General features: G+C 37.8%; 1 protein-coding gene across 1 annotated transcript in view; it reads left to right on the forward strand.

Annotated features, from left to right (window-relative positions):
- Positions 1-15,193, forward strand: part of MALRD1 (MAM and LDL receptor class A domain containing 1) — a 303,969-nt gene extending 288,776 nt beyond the window's left edge. The window contains exons 37-41 of the mRNA XM_013949322.2: positions 1,259-1,341; positions 1,431-1,521; positions 12,283-12,358; positions 13,959-14,015; positions 14,788-15,193. Coding sequence (XP_013804776.1) covers positions 1,259-1,341; positions 1,431-1,521; positions 12,283-12,358; positions 13,959-14,015; positions 14,788-14,904 — 424 coding nt within the window. The 3' untranslated portion in view covers positions 14,905-15,193. The remainder of the gene's footprint in view (positions 1-1,258; positions 1,342-1,430; positions 1,522-12,282; positions 12,359-13,958; positions 14,016-14,787) is intronic.
- Positions 15,194-16,923: the final 1,730 nt, after the last annotated feature.

Genomic DNA, 16,923 nt, shown 5'->3' on the forward strand with positions numbered 1-16,923 from the left:
GTATAAAATAGTGCCTAATGGTATAGTGCTTCCAATATTCCCCCAGCCTTTAGGTGATTAATCCTATTTTCATCTTCCTATTCTTGTGCTGCTCCAGGTGAAGCTGTGTCCCATAAGTCAGGAAGGGAAAGTAGCTGACTAGAGAGGGGTATTTCCTCCAGCTAGTTCTTGGCCCCTCATCTTGAGATTGAATCCAGTAGAGGCCACAAACACATGGTGTGACTGTGGGCTGGCAATATTGAAAAAGCAGCGTGTACTGTTCTGTAATGGACTACTAAATTGTGCAGACTTGCACGATAACTTATCTCACTAGCAAGTATAATTGGCATAACATCTGGTATTAATTTAGTTCAAATATCTACACAATCCTGCAGATTTAGGGTGCTCGGTTACACCAAACAAAACTCCAGAGTCTGTTAATACTTATTTCGCTGTATACTTTTGTTAACACTAAAATAAAAAATTAAAACAAAATGGTAGGAAAGGGAAGGAGTCAACAGTTTGTAAAAGAAACCAGCCATCATACTTACTTGAATACTAGCTTATCCTGAAAACTTAGATTACACAGCCACTTTGGTACATATATATGTGTTCCTAGGTCAATGAAGTGTCTATACTATACTGACATACTCTATTCTATTGTATGTGTATTTGTCTATGATGAAAAACTGACAGCATTCTCTATTGTTTCCATTATCGAATATAAAAGTACGAAGCACTTGAAGTGAAGCAAACAGAAAAATTAGAATAATTTGACATGGTTGCAGCTGGTAATTCAAAAGTAGTGCTTTGTTTTTTAACATAATTTTTCAAGAAAAAGGGGTATAATTTTTACAAGAAAACAGAAAAACTAAAGAGAGACAGATGGGGGGAAAAAAGACTCCTTTCTCTTCCTTAATCACATATTTCCCTACTTTGGGGTCCCAGATTTTCAGTTCAGAAACTCATTTTACTCTCACAAAAGGGATAGCAGGGCAATGAGTCACATTTCTTTTGCTTCCCATAGTATTATGGGAAGATGGACAAGGCAGCCAGCTCTAGTTATTGTAGTTAATTTTGTTTCATTTTTAGCACTTAGGCTTGTTTTGTGTATTTTCAACTTGCATTTCATTCTATAAATTTTTATCCTGTTCTTTGTGATTCCTAGACGAATTTCTGGTCTCAACAAAGGGCTCAGAAAATTTGCCCTTCCTGTGTGCTTGTCACTATTTAGGAACCTTGCTTCTCCCTTTTTCATAAATGTATGTTTTACTTACAGATGTGGAAAAGAATGGGAAGGAAATCGTTGCCACCTAAGTGCTAAACCTCTTCAACAGCCAGCTCCCGGTCTCCTTTCAAATGGTAGGTCCGCTAAAAAGAAAGAAATGGCATTCAATTCATTCTCTGAGTGTTTCCTTTCGCTTATTTTTCTGATTGGTCTGATTTTTCAGATATTTGGATTGGGTTGGGTGTTGGTTTCTTGCTGATTGACATTGCAGTCACTGCCTTCTGTTTCCTTTCGAAGAAGAAAGCGCCAGAAACGTAAGTGACTTTTAATTGTGCACAAAAGCAGACACAGATGTGGCACAGAGCAATGGCTAACTGCCCAGTCCCTTCGGTTTCAACTTTTAAATCTCCCCACAATCTGTTTGCCTTCATGTGCAACACTAACATGACACCTAGTTTGCAACAAAAGTTGACCTTTGTGGACCCCAGTATGGAAATGATGAGTTATGTCTTGATTTCTTAGAATGTTTTGATTGCAACATGGGTGATTATTCTTAAATTATAAAGTTCATCCATCTTAACAGCAATAGCCCTCATTTTTGAGCATGATGGTTAAATGTGAAAAAATAGGAGGTATTTGTGGTTTCTTGAAACCTCTGAGGCCAAATTAGTTTCTTACATACACATTCACAGCTCCTCCTGAAGCTACTGAGTACCACATGCACCTGGGAGAACATTTTTGCCTTAAATATTTCAATATTTACACACATTTGAGAACTTTCCCTTTCCCTGTGATAACTTTACGGAATAAAAGTGTTCTACTTTAAAAGATTAGTTTGTTTATAGAAAGCTTCAGTAAATAAGAAAAAACTACAAACTGCGAGACTGTTAAATTATGTGACATTTTTCACAAATCACAGTGTTTGCCCCCTCTCCTTCAGTCACTACAGACACACTCACAGTTTGTCTTTATGTTTTATTTTTGTATTAGTCATCTTAATCAGTGGTTCTTGAGATGTGCCTCACCGATGTCATCTTATTTCTTCCTTCCACCTATTTCCCCTACTTACTCATCTCACATCCATTATCCAATACTTCTTGCAGTAGAATCACTCCAGTGCAGACCTCTTGGCCTGTGGTCAAAGGAAGTGCTTTACTGGTGGTGAATGAATGCTCAAGATGGTGAATTTTTTTCAAAATCCACATTTTTTCAACCCTGTACTATGCTTGCTATTAGTACCATGCAAATAACAATTGGTGCTGTTATAACAACAAATAACAAATTGGTGCTGATTTATTTCAATACTTATTTCAAGTGCTTTAGACAATATTAGTAGTAGTGGTAGACATATCTCTTTATCCAATTACTTGATTTCAGTTTTTTTTAAAGATATACCTCAGACTCACAGTTCATTGTTTCACAGATTTCATATTACTTAGCCCTTCTTGTCATCCCTCAAAAAATTTCTGCTTTCTTTCTTCTCTCTAACATGAAGATTTTTCTGGTGGTATTTTGCTGTTTCTTATTTTCTTCTGACACTTGTACTTCTTTCTCTGTCTTCTGCCTTATTCTGCTAGTTCCCTCTTCATCAGCAGCTACCTACCAGTGTGTCTCTTCCTCCCCTTCAATAATTCCTACAGTGCATTGCCTTGTCCATTTTCATGTCATCAGATTTCCCTCACCTTTTTTTTTTTTCCAGAATTCATCTTCAAAGCTGTCTCTTTTCCTTTAAGCCTGTGCATTGCTATAGACCTTTCTCTCTTCAGGGATGTTGTTATCTCCCAATCTATCTACTAAACTTTGCAGACCCCTGTCCCAATATTGCTGCTGACGCCTCTCCTAACACAGCACACTACCCCTGACAGATAGAGTTGTCTAGTGGACACAGAAGCGAACTGTTGAAGCAGGAACACTTAGTGGTTGTGATACTGTTAACTGAATGCATAGCTTCACATACTTTCTTTATGTCTGTTTCCCCTTCTGTTAAGTGGGAATAATAGTATTTCCTTATCGTACTTCACAGGGGCTCTGAGACTTAATTCATTCCCATTTATAGAACTTTCTGAGGTTAACATATGGGAAGGCACCTCAGAAGTGCAAGATAAGTTGTATTGTAAGAGCTGCTTGAAATTTTTTGTAATTTCAATTACTATTTTTGCAAAAAAAGTCTATTTTTTTTCTCAAAACAATTTCATTTGTGTTCTAATCAACAAATAATTATTTTTCTTATGCTACTTCTCTTGTGCCCCAAACACCTCCTTTTACCTTTTTCTTTCCTAAGTGTTTGCCTAATGGTTACTACACTGACATCTACTTCTCTTCCACCTTCATCAGCATTCAAGGAATATTTTTTTCCTTTCATGTAATTATACATGCTAAAAAAAAAACAAAGGAGTCTTTGTTTCTACATGGGAAAAGTACTACTCCGCGATATGCCAAACACTTAAGTGTGTCCTGTTCAATATGAATGAAAAAAAAGGATAAATGAGGGTCTTCTTGCTATGGTACTAGGAAAATACATCAGCCAGGAAAATACATCAGCCCTGACATGAAGAGAACCTCAGCTGTGAAGAAAAGGGTTATATAGTTTACACAGCAGAGCTCATTCTGGTCTTCATTTTTCCATGTAACTGCCAAAAAATGTAAATTATGATGATGGAGATTTTTGTGATTCCGAGTTTTATCTATTAGGAGCTGGACTAAGATTTTCAAGTCATTTTACCGTGGTACAGAAAAAAAATTTAGATTTCCATTGTTTTTAGTCACTGTTGACTTAACATGTTTGTTCAAGTGCACTTTATAGGCATCTTATCAAGAAAGCATCTATCTACTAAATCACAGTTTCTAATGAAATCTCAGACTAATTTTGAGAACATAAACTCATCTGGGTAGTTTATCTCTCCTCCATCTACACAGTGCCTAGCACGACTTGCTAAACAAAAATCATAACTGGAAACATAATAGTAAATTAATGCAAGTTATTCCTTAACTGCTTAATCAGTTAATCAGAAGTGACTAGCCAAAATGCAGTCAGTGTTATAATACTGCAATTTGGATCTTTAAGATAAGAAATGACTTGTGTTTGCATAAGTCTGTAAAATGTACAATGTGACAGCACCACACAGAGGCATGAGATTTTACTCTTGCTTTTTTTAAAGGGGATTTGATGAGCTGGAGGCATTTAATTGTGCACATATAACTTCCCTGCAACTCATTTTCACTTCAAAGGCTAGTGTCCCCTTTAGCTTTCCTGAGTCATGTTGTTTTCTTGAAGGCATTAGGCACTAGAGGAACTCCATCCTCTGAGTGTCTGCTTAGCCTTCTTTCACACAGATGCTTTTGAGCACTGCCTTTTGCTTACTGCCTTTTGATAATTGCTATTCCTAGCTATTTTTTAATAGTTTATATCAGATTTTGTTTTTTCCTTGCTGCTATAGAACAACACATGCAGACATTTGCAGCTGGTCCTCTACAAGCATGCTAATACTTGTGAGTTCCAGTTCCCGGGAGATTTTAGAATGGAGTGCCTGGTCCATCATACCTGAAAGGAAATAGCATAAGAATGTGCACAGGAGCTAGAAGAAAAGTTTCAGAGTTCAATATAACTGATTTTCTTCATTAGAAAACCAGGTAGCAGGCAGTAGGGGGGTAGGCTGGTGACCCCCTCTAGACACCTGCTGGCTTAGAAGTTGTAACTAGCTGTGATGAGAACCAGTGAGTTGCATTTCATCCTTCTTTTTCTTCACAGGAAAGACTGAGAGTGCCTTAACCCCTCCTTCCAACTCAGAAAAAATGCTCTGCTTTCCCTTCATTCTCTCCTCCTTCTTTAGCAAGAATTTCATCTGTCAGCTGCAAGCTTTAAAATTTTCTGGCTGAATGGGGATTACTGGAAGTCATCACATAAGTTTATTTACTAATGGACAAAAGCAGCCTGCCACATGTCTTGGCAGCAGTGTATTTCATTACCACAATGGCATTCAGATATGAGAAGCAACTTCCCAGCTCCCAGCTGGGGATATGTGAAACTTTTGTAAAGAAACCCCAAATCAGGGGACGCTTATAAGTTTCTCACATTCCTGTTCATGCTCCAGAGATGACGTGTTCTTCTTCAAAGGGAAGGCTGCCAGCTACCTCACTCCTTCAGTGGCACCTGTCCTTTTTGACCAAACAGAAGCAGGATTCATTTTGGCTTCCTTTTTATTGCAGTTGCCCTCATGCTTCATTTTGCTTTCAAGAATAAAATTTTTAAAAGTGAGAATTAGATATTTTTTGCCCGGCTAAGCTATGTTTCTTTGCTATTGCCTCCAACACTGTCAATGTCCCTGGACCCTCTAAGCTTGTTTCTTTCCTGTTCTTGATCTGTGCCATCAGCTGCAATGCTAATGTATCACAGCAGTTATCAGTCCTGTCAGTCATAATGAGCACAGAACACAAAATTTTCCAAGGGCTATATATCAATAATGTATTTTAGCACACAGGCAGCAGAAAGTGAACAACTGAAGAGCTCTGAGAAAATAGTTTAAAATGATAGAAAATCATGGAAAAATAGAATCTTCAGAGTCCATCCTTCCCCCTGCCACAGGAAAGTCTCAGGTCACTTCTAGGTTTGCACTTAAAGATCTCCAGCAACATGGACTTGATGGCCTTCTCAGGCAGTCTTGGTGCTTCACTTAAGTTAGAAAATTTACTGTTAGAAAGTTTTTCTAACAGTTAGTATGTCTTTCTGCAATTTAAGTCAATTACTTCTTGGCATATTCAGCACGGACACGAACAGATTTTTCCCCTCCACCTTGCAAAAAGCTTTTTAAATACATCAAAGCTGTTGTCATGCCTCCTTAGTCTGCTTTCTTTAGGCTAAACAAGTTCAGTGCCTTCAGTCTTTCTTCATGGTTAAGGTTTTCTTAAAACTAAGATCATTCTCACTGCTGTCCCCAGGACTCTCTCCAATTAGACCACATCCTCCTGGAAATGTGGTGTTCAGGACAGGATAGAGTATTCCAGGGGACGCTTTCCAAGAAGATCTGAAGGATTGCCATAGGTGGTTGTTGGCTATGCCTCTGTTTCTCTATCCCAAGTAGTAAACAGAATGACAAGAGAAAGACATTTATGGAGTTATGTTTGGCTTGTGAATTGGAAAGATACTACAGAAAGAGAAAAATGTGCAGTTTTATGAGGAGAAAAAAAAAAGAACTAGGAAGCAGCAGGCTTACCTGTTGTTTGTGGGTTGTTTTCTTAATCTAATGCTGCTATCCAAAACTGTTGCTTCTGTAGAATATTTTTTTAACTGGATGAAACCCAGTGCTACAGTAGAAGTCTTTAGTTATCTCTGCTATTATTCAGAGTTTTTCTGAAATGTGTATCTCATCGCCATCATATATAGGAAAGGAAGCAAAGAAACTGGAGGTGACATGCTGAAAGAATAGAGGAAATTGCTTGGTCTATAGACTTGAAGATCACCAAGATGAAAGATGCAAAGAACTGATTAAAATAAAATCAATTAGGTTTCCTAAAGTGACTCAGAAGGTACAAAGCACAGACCTAGGAAGCCCAGGCAGCATATTAACAGTCTAATAAAGCAACCAAGTGAATTGCCCCCATTTCTTCTGTGGGATGTACAAAATAGAGCATACTTCTGCAAACCTAAATTGGATTTAAGAGGTTTTGTAAATAGTTTAGAGATGGAGATCTTGAGTTACAGTTATTGTTTGAAGATGAACCTTTAAAACATCTCTAAAGATTTATTTTAAGAGATTATATTAATTAGGAGCTTAATTGGAATTGACTCTTTGGCCCACTGACATTTTTTTAAAGAACCTGAACCTGATGACAAACGCTCTTCCAGTATTGTATTTCCTATGAAATTGTGTACTGTCTAAAAGATATATTTTACTTTTTATTGAAAGGTGAATTAAAGAATTCTGAGCTGTTTCATCCAAACTGACTAAATCCAGATACATTAATTTTCTATTAAAAAGCATGTTGTTACTCAACAGTCCCCTTAACCACTGGCAGGCATCTCTCAGAAGTGGTAGCGAAGAAACCGACAACAAGGCAGCAGTTTTTGCCACTACAGAATGCAAATGAGCTTAGCAATGTTATCAGCCACGTGATCTGGTCTACATCCCAATATGATTAATCCTCTCCTTTCCTGTTGTGGTATTTCTGGTTATGTCAGAAAACCCAGTTCTCTCTGAGCTGCCTTACCCACGTTTGGTTCTTTTTTTTTCCTAAATAACCATATGCTTGGCATTTTTAACCCTAATTATTCCCTGCTTGGTACAATTTTCTGAACTTGGCATTTAGAGGTTTTCTACATAAATGAGCTTCATAAACATGTCCAATTGATTAATTATTTTGGACCATAATTTTTGTGAGTGATGTGTTAACTTCTTCCATATTGTACAGTGGTAACACATGCATAACTGTCTTCCCATTATGAGGCCTTGTGATGGGCATATTGCTCTTTACTGTAGCAGTGAGCTATCATTTCCAATGAGGGCAATGTTTCAGTTATGTCAAGTAACAGCAAGCACTGCAAGAATGAGCTTAACTCAAGCCACTGCAATATATTTAGTTAAACTGCCCAATCAAGCAGTTTAAAATTGGGATGTAAACTGATGACCAGATGGCAACACACAACCTACTGAGTAATAGTGCCATTTTATGCTGTCCTCAGCACTATCTGTGTTGGTGACAGAGTACTAGAGTGGATATGCCAGTACTTTGCTCTAATAAGAAAACCTTCATATTTCTAATTAATTAAAGATGAAATGTACTGTGTTCACTTCCAGAGATGTATGCCCAAGATGTAAAGTAATGGGGATGTGGCATCTTAGTTCCCAAACACACATTCTTCAGACAACTACCTCCAACTGACAGATAATAGCACCTATGTAAACCTGTGATTAAATTATCACTTGAATATTTTTGAAGTCTTTTAGGTAGTCCAAAAATATTTCAGAAAATTTTAAGGATAATGATTGGTATTCCTCGGAGTTATATATTATATTCACGTATAGGGTGTACCAATACGTATGTTTGTATAACTACATACATATACAGGATATATAGGCATGCATGTGCATGTATGTATGTGTATATATGTGTGTGTGTGTGTGTGTGTGTGTGTGTGTTAACACACATAATTCCTGTATATATGTGTGTGTGTGTGTGTGTTAACATACACACACACACACACACACACACAGGAATTATATGCAAGGTAATACACTCAAGGTGACATCCAAAGCACTGCTTGACGGGAAGGCTCCTAAGAACAGGAGAGCAATTAAAAAGCCTTTTCTCCATTTCACCTAGATCTGGGGCACATAAATTCAATCAGTGCCCATATTTTGGACCATCAAATTCCCATGGTGCCTAAGATAAGGTGCGCAGCTACATGTAAAATGCCCTAATCTGAGTAACTGGGTGTCTGCTTCCTCTTAAGCTCTTTCATGACTCAGACCTAAAGTGGAGGAATATCTGAAATGTGCTTGATGACAAGCAAGTATGAATTGTCAGGCTTGAAACAAACATCACATGCATAGTTGTGATCAGCGGTGCAGTCTAGTTGGAGGCCTATAGCTAGCGGTGTCCCCCAGGGGACAGTACTGGGTCCAGTCTTGTTCAGCTTCTTCATCAATGACCTGGATGAAGGGACAGAGTGCACCCTCAGCAAGTTTGCCGACAATACCAAACTGGGAGGAGTGGCCGATACACCAGAGGGCTGTGCTGCCATTCAGAGAGACCTGGACAGGCTGGAGAGGTGGGCGGAGAGGAACCTCATGAAGTTCAACAAAGGCAAGTGGAGGGTCCTGCAGCTGGGGAGGAATAACCCCATGCACCAGTACAGGTTGGGGGTTGACCTGCTGGAAAGCAGCTCTGCAGAGAAGGACCTGGGAGTGCTGGTGGACACCAAGTTAAGCATGAGGCAGCAATATGCCCTTGTGGCCAAGAAGGCCAATGGTCTCCTGGGGTGCATCAGGAAGAGTGTTGCCAGCAGGTCGAGGGAGGTGATTGTCCCCCTCTACTCAGCCCTGGTGAGGCCACATCTGGAGTACTGCGTCCAGTTCTGGGCTCCCCAGTACAAGAGGGATGCGGCACTACTGGAGCAAGTCCAGCGAAGGGCTACAAAGAGGATTAGGGGACTGGAGCATCTCTCTTATGAGGAAAGGCTGAGAGAGCTTGGCCTGTTTAGCCTGGAGGAGAGAAGGCTGAGAGGAGATTTTATCAATGTGTACAAGTATCTGAAGGGAGGGTGTTGAGAGGATGGAGCCAGACTCTTTTCAGTGGTGCCCAGCAACAGGACGCGAGGCAACAAACTGAAACACAGATGCTTCCATCTGAACATGAGGAAAAACTTCTTCACTGTGAGGGTGACAGAGCACTGGAACAGGTTGCCCAGAGAGGTTGTGGAGTCTCCTTCTCTGGAGATATTCAAAACCCACCTGGGCATGATCCTGTGCAATGTGCTCTAGGTGACCGTGCTTGAGCAGGGGGGTTGGACTAGATGATCTCCAGAGGTCCCTTCCAACCTCAACCATTCTGTGATTCTGTGATAGGCAGAACCAATTTCAGCACTAGATACAGCAACCATGAACACTGTTGAAGAATACAGCTAGCACTTTTTTCGTGCCTACGGTTTTGCATAATATCCTACTGTGAGTGGACTTGCACAGGAAGTTGGACACCTGTGTTCAGTGTCGTTCCTGGCCTCAGGACAGAGCTAAGTACTTAACGCGTTGATGCCCAAATATGCAGCCTTGCACAAATTGCCTAAGTTCAGTAGGGGTGTGGAGCAGGAAAGAAAATCAGACCAATCCCTTTCCTTATCGTTTCCTATGGGCATGTTAAAGGTGGGTCCCACTGTGATTTGTGTGACTTGCATTGCCTTTTGGAAGCGTCTCCACTGACTGTAAGCAGAACCTACGTGCTTAATTTTGGATCATGCTCTTAGGCTACATAGCTGGTTTGTAATGTCTAAATGAGACACCCAAATTAAGGTATGTAAATCTGTCCCTTTGGGCACTAGCTTGTAAGCAGAGACAAGTTCCTTACAAACTTCTTATCTGAGTTTTCTTCTGGCCTCAGGTTTTGTGATCCGCAGTGAAATTTTAGGGCAGAAATCAATTCTGTATACTTTTTTGTGGATTTTATTCAGGATGATTAATATACAAATGCATATACAATACAGGTGGCATATAACTAAACTAATATATTATAGTTTCAGTAAACTAAATAAAGCATCAGAATACCATAATTAATTAAGTTAACAATTAAGATCAAATGAACAAATCAGCAGGTTCAAGTATTCAGCTCTTGACATTGATGCAGCAGGTAATCAAACTGAGTTACAAGACTGACATTAGAAGGAATTATTTTTTGTCAGTCTTGTTGTGAAAGAATCTAAGGAGACCGGTCCCTTTTGGTTTAAGACCCAGACTTAGGTTCTTGCACTGATCTGACTCACAAGGGAGTATGTTTCCATGGCCTACATGTGCCTTCTTCCTAAGCATACATTCTGGTTTTAGATCTTTGCAAGGGAAATCATCAGGTGCTGCCTCCTCCCTTGCTCTCACTGAGGAAGCGCAGCTTCCTATCCTAGCAATTCCATCAGCCACGTCTCGGTGGCTGCCCTTGTTCCACCTGCACTGTCTTTCTCAGTAACAGTCTGTCTAGCACTTACTAGGGAGCCGCTGGTTAAAGCAGCTGTAAGGGTAGCTTTGGAATAGCACCACTTTTTAATACAAAAAAATCTGTCCCTCAGTCATGGAGTATTAGCTTTAGGGAACTTTTTCTTTTAGTATACTGTACTAACACAGCATTCTGTGTGCACACAGGTATATGCACTCTTATTCATAAAAGCATTAGTGAAAAATAACCAAATTCATCTCTTTAAAAGCAAAGAATGAAAAAATGGAAATATGTTTCTGCTTCATTCTTCAATATTTTTAACTAATGTAGTTGTTGCTTTCTTGTATGAAATCAGGGGGTCAGATTAGTCATAGTTTATAACTCAACTGATTGATTGTGTTACATACTAAGAGAGTTGGCCTTTCTACCAACTCAATGTCATCTCTTTTTCTTCTAGAAGTTCTGTATTTTGATGGTAAAAAATAACTTGTTTTTGCTTTCTTAGGGACCAATTTCCACTTGTGTGGGATGGGAACAGTTTTGATAATTTCAAGCACTGTCGATTATTAGCAACCAGTCATTTATATTGAAAAACTTTAGATTTAGGTAGAAAGTTCCATCACCAAATATCTTTTGCTTTTGCAGAATTAATGGGATTAATTGCACAGGTCATATATGCTTTCAAAGAAGTAATAAGTGAAGGTCTCTGTCAGGAAAGCATTTCTTTAACTTTCTAGCATATCTTTAACTTTCTAGTAATGAATATGAGAACCACCATTAGTACAACTAACTACTTATAACAGATGACTAGGACTAAGACATTGTGTCCACTCATGAATCCTTTGCATTCCAGTAACTTCAATGCTTCTTAAAATATTCCTGTTGTTATAGCAAAAATATGGGGAACTCCTAACTAACTAACTTTAAAACAATTTCCGATGATTTTGACCTAAAAATACAAGTTCTTTCCTAATTCATCAAAAAAGGTTCTTATAACAATTAAATAACTAAAATATTCTTGAACTCAGACCTAAAACCATGTTAATTATTGAATCACTAGTGTGATAGTAGCAAATCGTAGGAAGAATGTGATCTCATCACATTCATGCACGGTACAACAGTATAACTTTTTAGTTCATATAATGAATGTTTTATTTAATGTATAGTACACCACCTGCACTTTATGAATAATGAATAGCTCTATGCATATCCAAAAGTATATTATCTTTTTAGCAGAAACAAATAAAAAAGATTATTCTAATTTATCACATGACATACATACATAGAACAATGATTTAACTTTGGTCATTTCAGTGGAGCTAAATCAGGAATATATTTATGCATCCATCTTTTTTGACTCAGTCTCCTTAACTTTAAACTATTTGGCTCTTTGACAATCTATGTAATACTGTGGGGGTTTTGTTATTGTTTGATTTTGTAAGGAACCTGGAGGAAAACCCTAATACTTCATTTGCCAACCCATTGTACAAAGACCTTAGTCCATCTGGGAATGTAAAGGTAAGTAGCAATAGCTGCTTCTGTGCATTCCAAAAATGTGAGGCTGCAGTCTTCAAATAGGTCTTCCGTTGAAACAAATAGTGTAATCCACCAGTGAACGTTATTTAATAAAGGCAATAAGACTTAAAAAGTACTGCATTCCCTCTAACACTCCATGTAAGAGATCAGTTGATCTCTTGATGGCTATAGCTAATACTGACTGGGGGCTGAGTCTGAGAAAAAACAATTTTAGGTGAAGTGTTTAGTCAGACATTTAGAAGAAAAAGCCCACTGGGAATTATTTTGGTTCTGAAAAAATAGAAGTCCCACAAAATGCATGATTCAGCACCCAGGTTGCCCGTGCGCACTCACTTAACTTTAATGAAATAGTTTGTGATATCTCCTGATATCTTAAATATGCATTGCAATTTTCATCACTGTAAAATTCATGTTGACACTAAACAAACAAGTCTGCATAGTAGCTACTCCATGGTCACACTTTTCCCAAATACCATTTGTTGACCATAATTAAGAGACTGCTAGAATAATAAAGAAGTTTGAGGATAAAGTATATATCTAAAAGTGAACATATTGCAGTAGAAGATTCAAGGCAAGATTTAATTATCAAATTACAATGGTAACTAAAATTTATGTTTTGCATTTAAGAAGAGAAATGTGATTGACTTAAAATGTAGCTATATCTGCTATTTTATTTATCACTGAAAATAATACAGATGAAGCACCTTGGAGGGAAAAAGAGAAAATTAAAGTTTAAAGAATCCTTCCTGCCCTCATTTTGATACTACTGTTATTAGTATTGAAAGAATTAGACTAGGTTTGAAATGGAAAATAAAATTTCCTTATCTTTTCCCTAGTAAGCAATATAAGATTCCACTGCGGTATTGAACAGGATTAACTATGACATGCCATTTACTTTCTGTAAAAGGTTCCTTACACTTGATTTTAGAAACATTAGGTCAAATTAATTCACTTACAGGTTTGGGTTTGAGAGAGAGCTCCAAGTTGGAAATGTTCCCATCACAATCAAGTCCAATTTACCACAACATTTGTATTTTAGTTAAAATAGATTCCTGACAGGCTTCATTTTTTAATAGCAGGTGGAAAAACAGAAGCATAGTGTCAGAGGAGATATTTTCATAGAAGAGAGCCCCAGGCACTGCGATTGAAGTCCAGTGCTATACCAGATTTTCTTCTATTTTCTTTAAGATTGGGAAGATACGTGTTTTCACTAACTCTTCCTATAAAAGGGAAAACAGGAGTTGTGAGTTTTCCCCAAGTTTGATGAGCCTTACATCTGAATGGTGTGTCAGCAATCAAAAGATACAGTAAAACATGAGGAATATCTCTAATCTCCAGCTGAATACCCTGAAGTTAGGCATTTGCAAGCATCTAAGTTTCATAACTAAAAACGATTCTTGCTGGACCTTTCTGAGAGCTCTAAACTGTGCAGACCTAGCATTGCCACACACTTGCCTCTACTGTTGTCTCACAGTTCTGGATCCATACAGCATTACTCTGACAGCCATGTGGGAGGATATTTTCTGAATATCATTCGCTGCTGAATAAAAATATTCTGAAGCAGTTGCGTGTCTTTTTATAGCCTCGTGGGTATGCTGGTTCGCCTGTTGTTCAAATCAGTGTTTCTCCATGGCACGAGGTATGTAGTAACACATTTCTCTTCTGAAGTAAGATATGGTTTGGGCTATTAAATAAAATGTAGTGGCAGAAGCTAGGGAGAGAAGTCACTTAAAGTCAATGGTATATTGCTATTCATAAAATTAATACCTCTGTAAATCTGAGAAACATAACCAGGGTTGGATTGGCTGCCAAGAACCTCATAATAGCAATTTCATTAATGTTGCCTCGTGTAGCTACTTGTTACATCATACAATAGTTCAAACTTTTCCAGTAAGACAGATGCTCTAGAAAATGTCTAGAATGACAGAAGTCCCTACCTGGAGAGTTCATATTATATCTTTTCTCAAGTATTCTTCATTCAAGAAAATTAGAATCAGTCACAGACTTATGAACCTTTCAGGAGATGTGTCACTGTTTTGACAATATTTTTCTTTTAAATTACAATATGATGTACCAAAATTAGTGACCCACTGCAACAGTATGCTATTGTACACTACTGTACACTATTGTATTCTCCCAAAATAATACTACATGTATGTTGCTCTGGAGACAAGTAAAATGAAAGTGGGAATAGAAGCAGAAGAACGTTAAGTGACTTGCTGAGGTCTAGGTAGCAGATAATGGATTTAATGGAGCTATGCTAATTTTTATCAGCTGAAAATCTTGTCTAAGGTGTTTAGAGATTTTCAGGTTTTTTCAGCTTAACATCATGTGTTAGAAAAACTACAGACATTCAAGCAAATGACTAGAATGACTCTTTTTTAAATTTCATTCTATTGTTTTTCTTTTAGAATCCTTCTAATAAAGATGTGAATGCTACTTCTTTTCCAAATCCTCTCTACGGTGAGGCAGCAGAAGACCTGGAGAAATTATGCAGTTTCAGGGAAATAGATGTAAAAGGGAATTAATATTGCTTGTGACTCTTTGCCTGAAGATTTTTCTAAAATCTGAAAGTATGCCATGATATTGTAGCATTTGCAATATGAATGAACATGAAATAACTCTTTTAGTATAATAATTGTGTTCAGAATGTAACATTACATTAAAAATGGAATCCATACATAAGTTAAAAAAATATATAGTCTGTCTTATTTTTGTTGGCACAGAAATAAATTGGTAGCTATAACTATGAATTCACTGTACATTTATACAGTTCAAATTTCAATACGCTAATAAAAATGTTTAATCAAATCCAGATTCCAGAGGTTTGGGAATCATAATTTTATGTCTATTATTTAAGAAATGACGACTCAATTTTTTCTTAATTTTGCCTTAGAAAGGGATTTTAAATGATTATTTTAGCATTCCAAGGGGCAGAAGCAAAAGCAAAGTCATTTTATTACTAGAAACATACCAAATTAAATCAAAGATGGTCATGAATCATGGATTTGAATATCAGCTCAGGACGTGATTCGTGACATATCAGTATGTACTCTTGTTTTTAAAAATATAATCATTATTAACCTTAAAAAACATATCTAACCAAATTCCCTGCTGGTCAGCTCTGCAGTGCTTACCACAGAGCTACTGATGCATTTAGCTTGGAAATTGTATTTCTGCTGAATAAGTTGACCTCCCACACAGCCACAACTTATGTCCTCCCAAGCCTACACGAGAAAGATATTGGGGGGGAATTCTGGATTGCCTCCTGATTTTGAATATCGTCATCTGTGATACAAGGCATAGCTTGTAATAATGTTTATAGTTTAAATAACCTGACAGTCTGTCATCTTCCATAATTCCTGCTTGAATTATATGGTGGTCATTGTTAACATGAAGGCTTCTGTAGTCATGCTGTACTTGTGTTTTCTTCCCTGATTGTATTTTCCCAGCCTACTTAGTTTTAAGCCCATTGGCAAGTTTCAAAGATACTAAACTCCTTCAAATTTCATAAAAATAGACATCTGGATAGCAGACAGTATCTCTGTTAATGCCTTCACTCAGGGAAAGCTGAAATGCTTGACATTTATTAGACTTTGGAGACTCCATACAGAAAAAAACCAGTGAAACCTGGCTTAATTCCATCATGTAGGGGACTGCTTGGGTTCTCTTGGTTTCATTTTTTCTTAATAGTATAATGGTAGTCCATAGCTCTGTACTTGGGTCTGCAGAACCACTTTTTGACTTAGGTTTCCTTATCTGACTGGCATGTTGTTTCATGGGTAGCAGAAGTAACAAGGCATGATTACCACAGATGTTTGTCCAACATCCTCTAGACATCTCCATGGCACACGTGTCTCTCTCCCCCCTGCACTGTAATACCTGACGTTTCTTGTTCTCCTCTCTTCTGTAATCCCCTGTATTGCTCAGCTCTTCACCAAGCTCCATAGCCCATCCAAAAACTTTGTCTCTTGAGCTTGTTTCCCTCTCTACAAATCAAACAAGAAGCATTAATTATTGCGTCTGGCTCAGAGCGACATGAGTGCTGTCCATTCGCTGACTGGCCAATTGGTAGATCAGTTAACAAACTCACACTGTGACTTCTCTTCCTTTGTGGCCTGAATTTGTGCTGCTGTCACCTACTTGGCAGCTGGTTTTAATGAAGCTAGTCAGAGCTTCATGTCTTTGATACACCTGCCTTAATGCCAATTTTAGTTGAAAGTGATCAAATATTAGTTTCTTATTTAAAACCACAACTAAGATAGCATGATCACACATGTCTTTTTACTTATAAAACAAGATTACTAAGAAGTATAGAATTTGTTTACTGTGTTGAACTTGTTAAGGTGATATACAGAGAATAAGCTTGATCCAGCAAAGCGCCAAGTGCCTCCAGCTCCTGAACTCCCTGGTATTTTGATTAAATCTGTGTAAGATGATTGCTCTCAGCATTATAAACAGGCATTCAACATTCCTACGAGATCAAGACCATGTAGTCAAATTCTCATTTATTCTGCTAGAGACTGACATTGCTTTCAGAATTTTAT

The sequence above is a fragment of the Apteryx mantelli genome, chromosome 2, assembly GCF_036417845.1.
Source record: "Apteryx mantelli isolate bAptMan1 chromosome 2, bAptMan1.hap1, whole genome shotgun sequence".
Lineage (NCBI taxonomy): Eukaryota > Metazoa > Chordata > Aves > Apterygiformes > Apterygidae > Apteryx > Apteryx mantelli.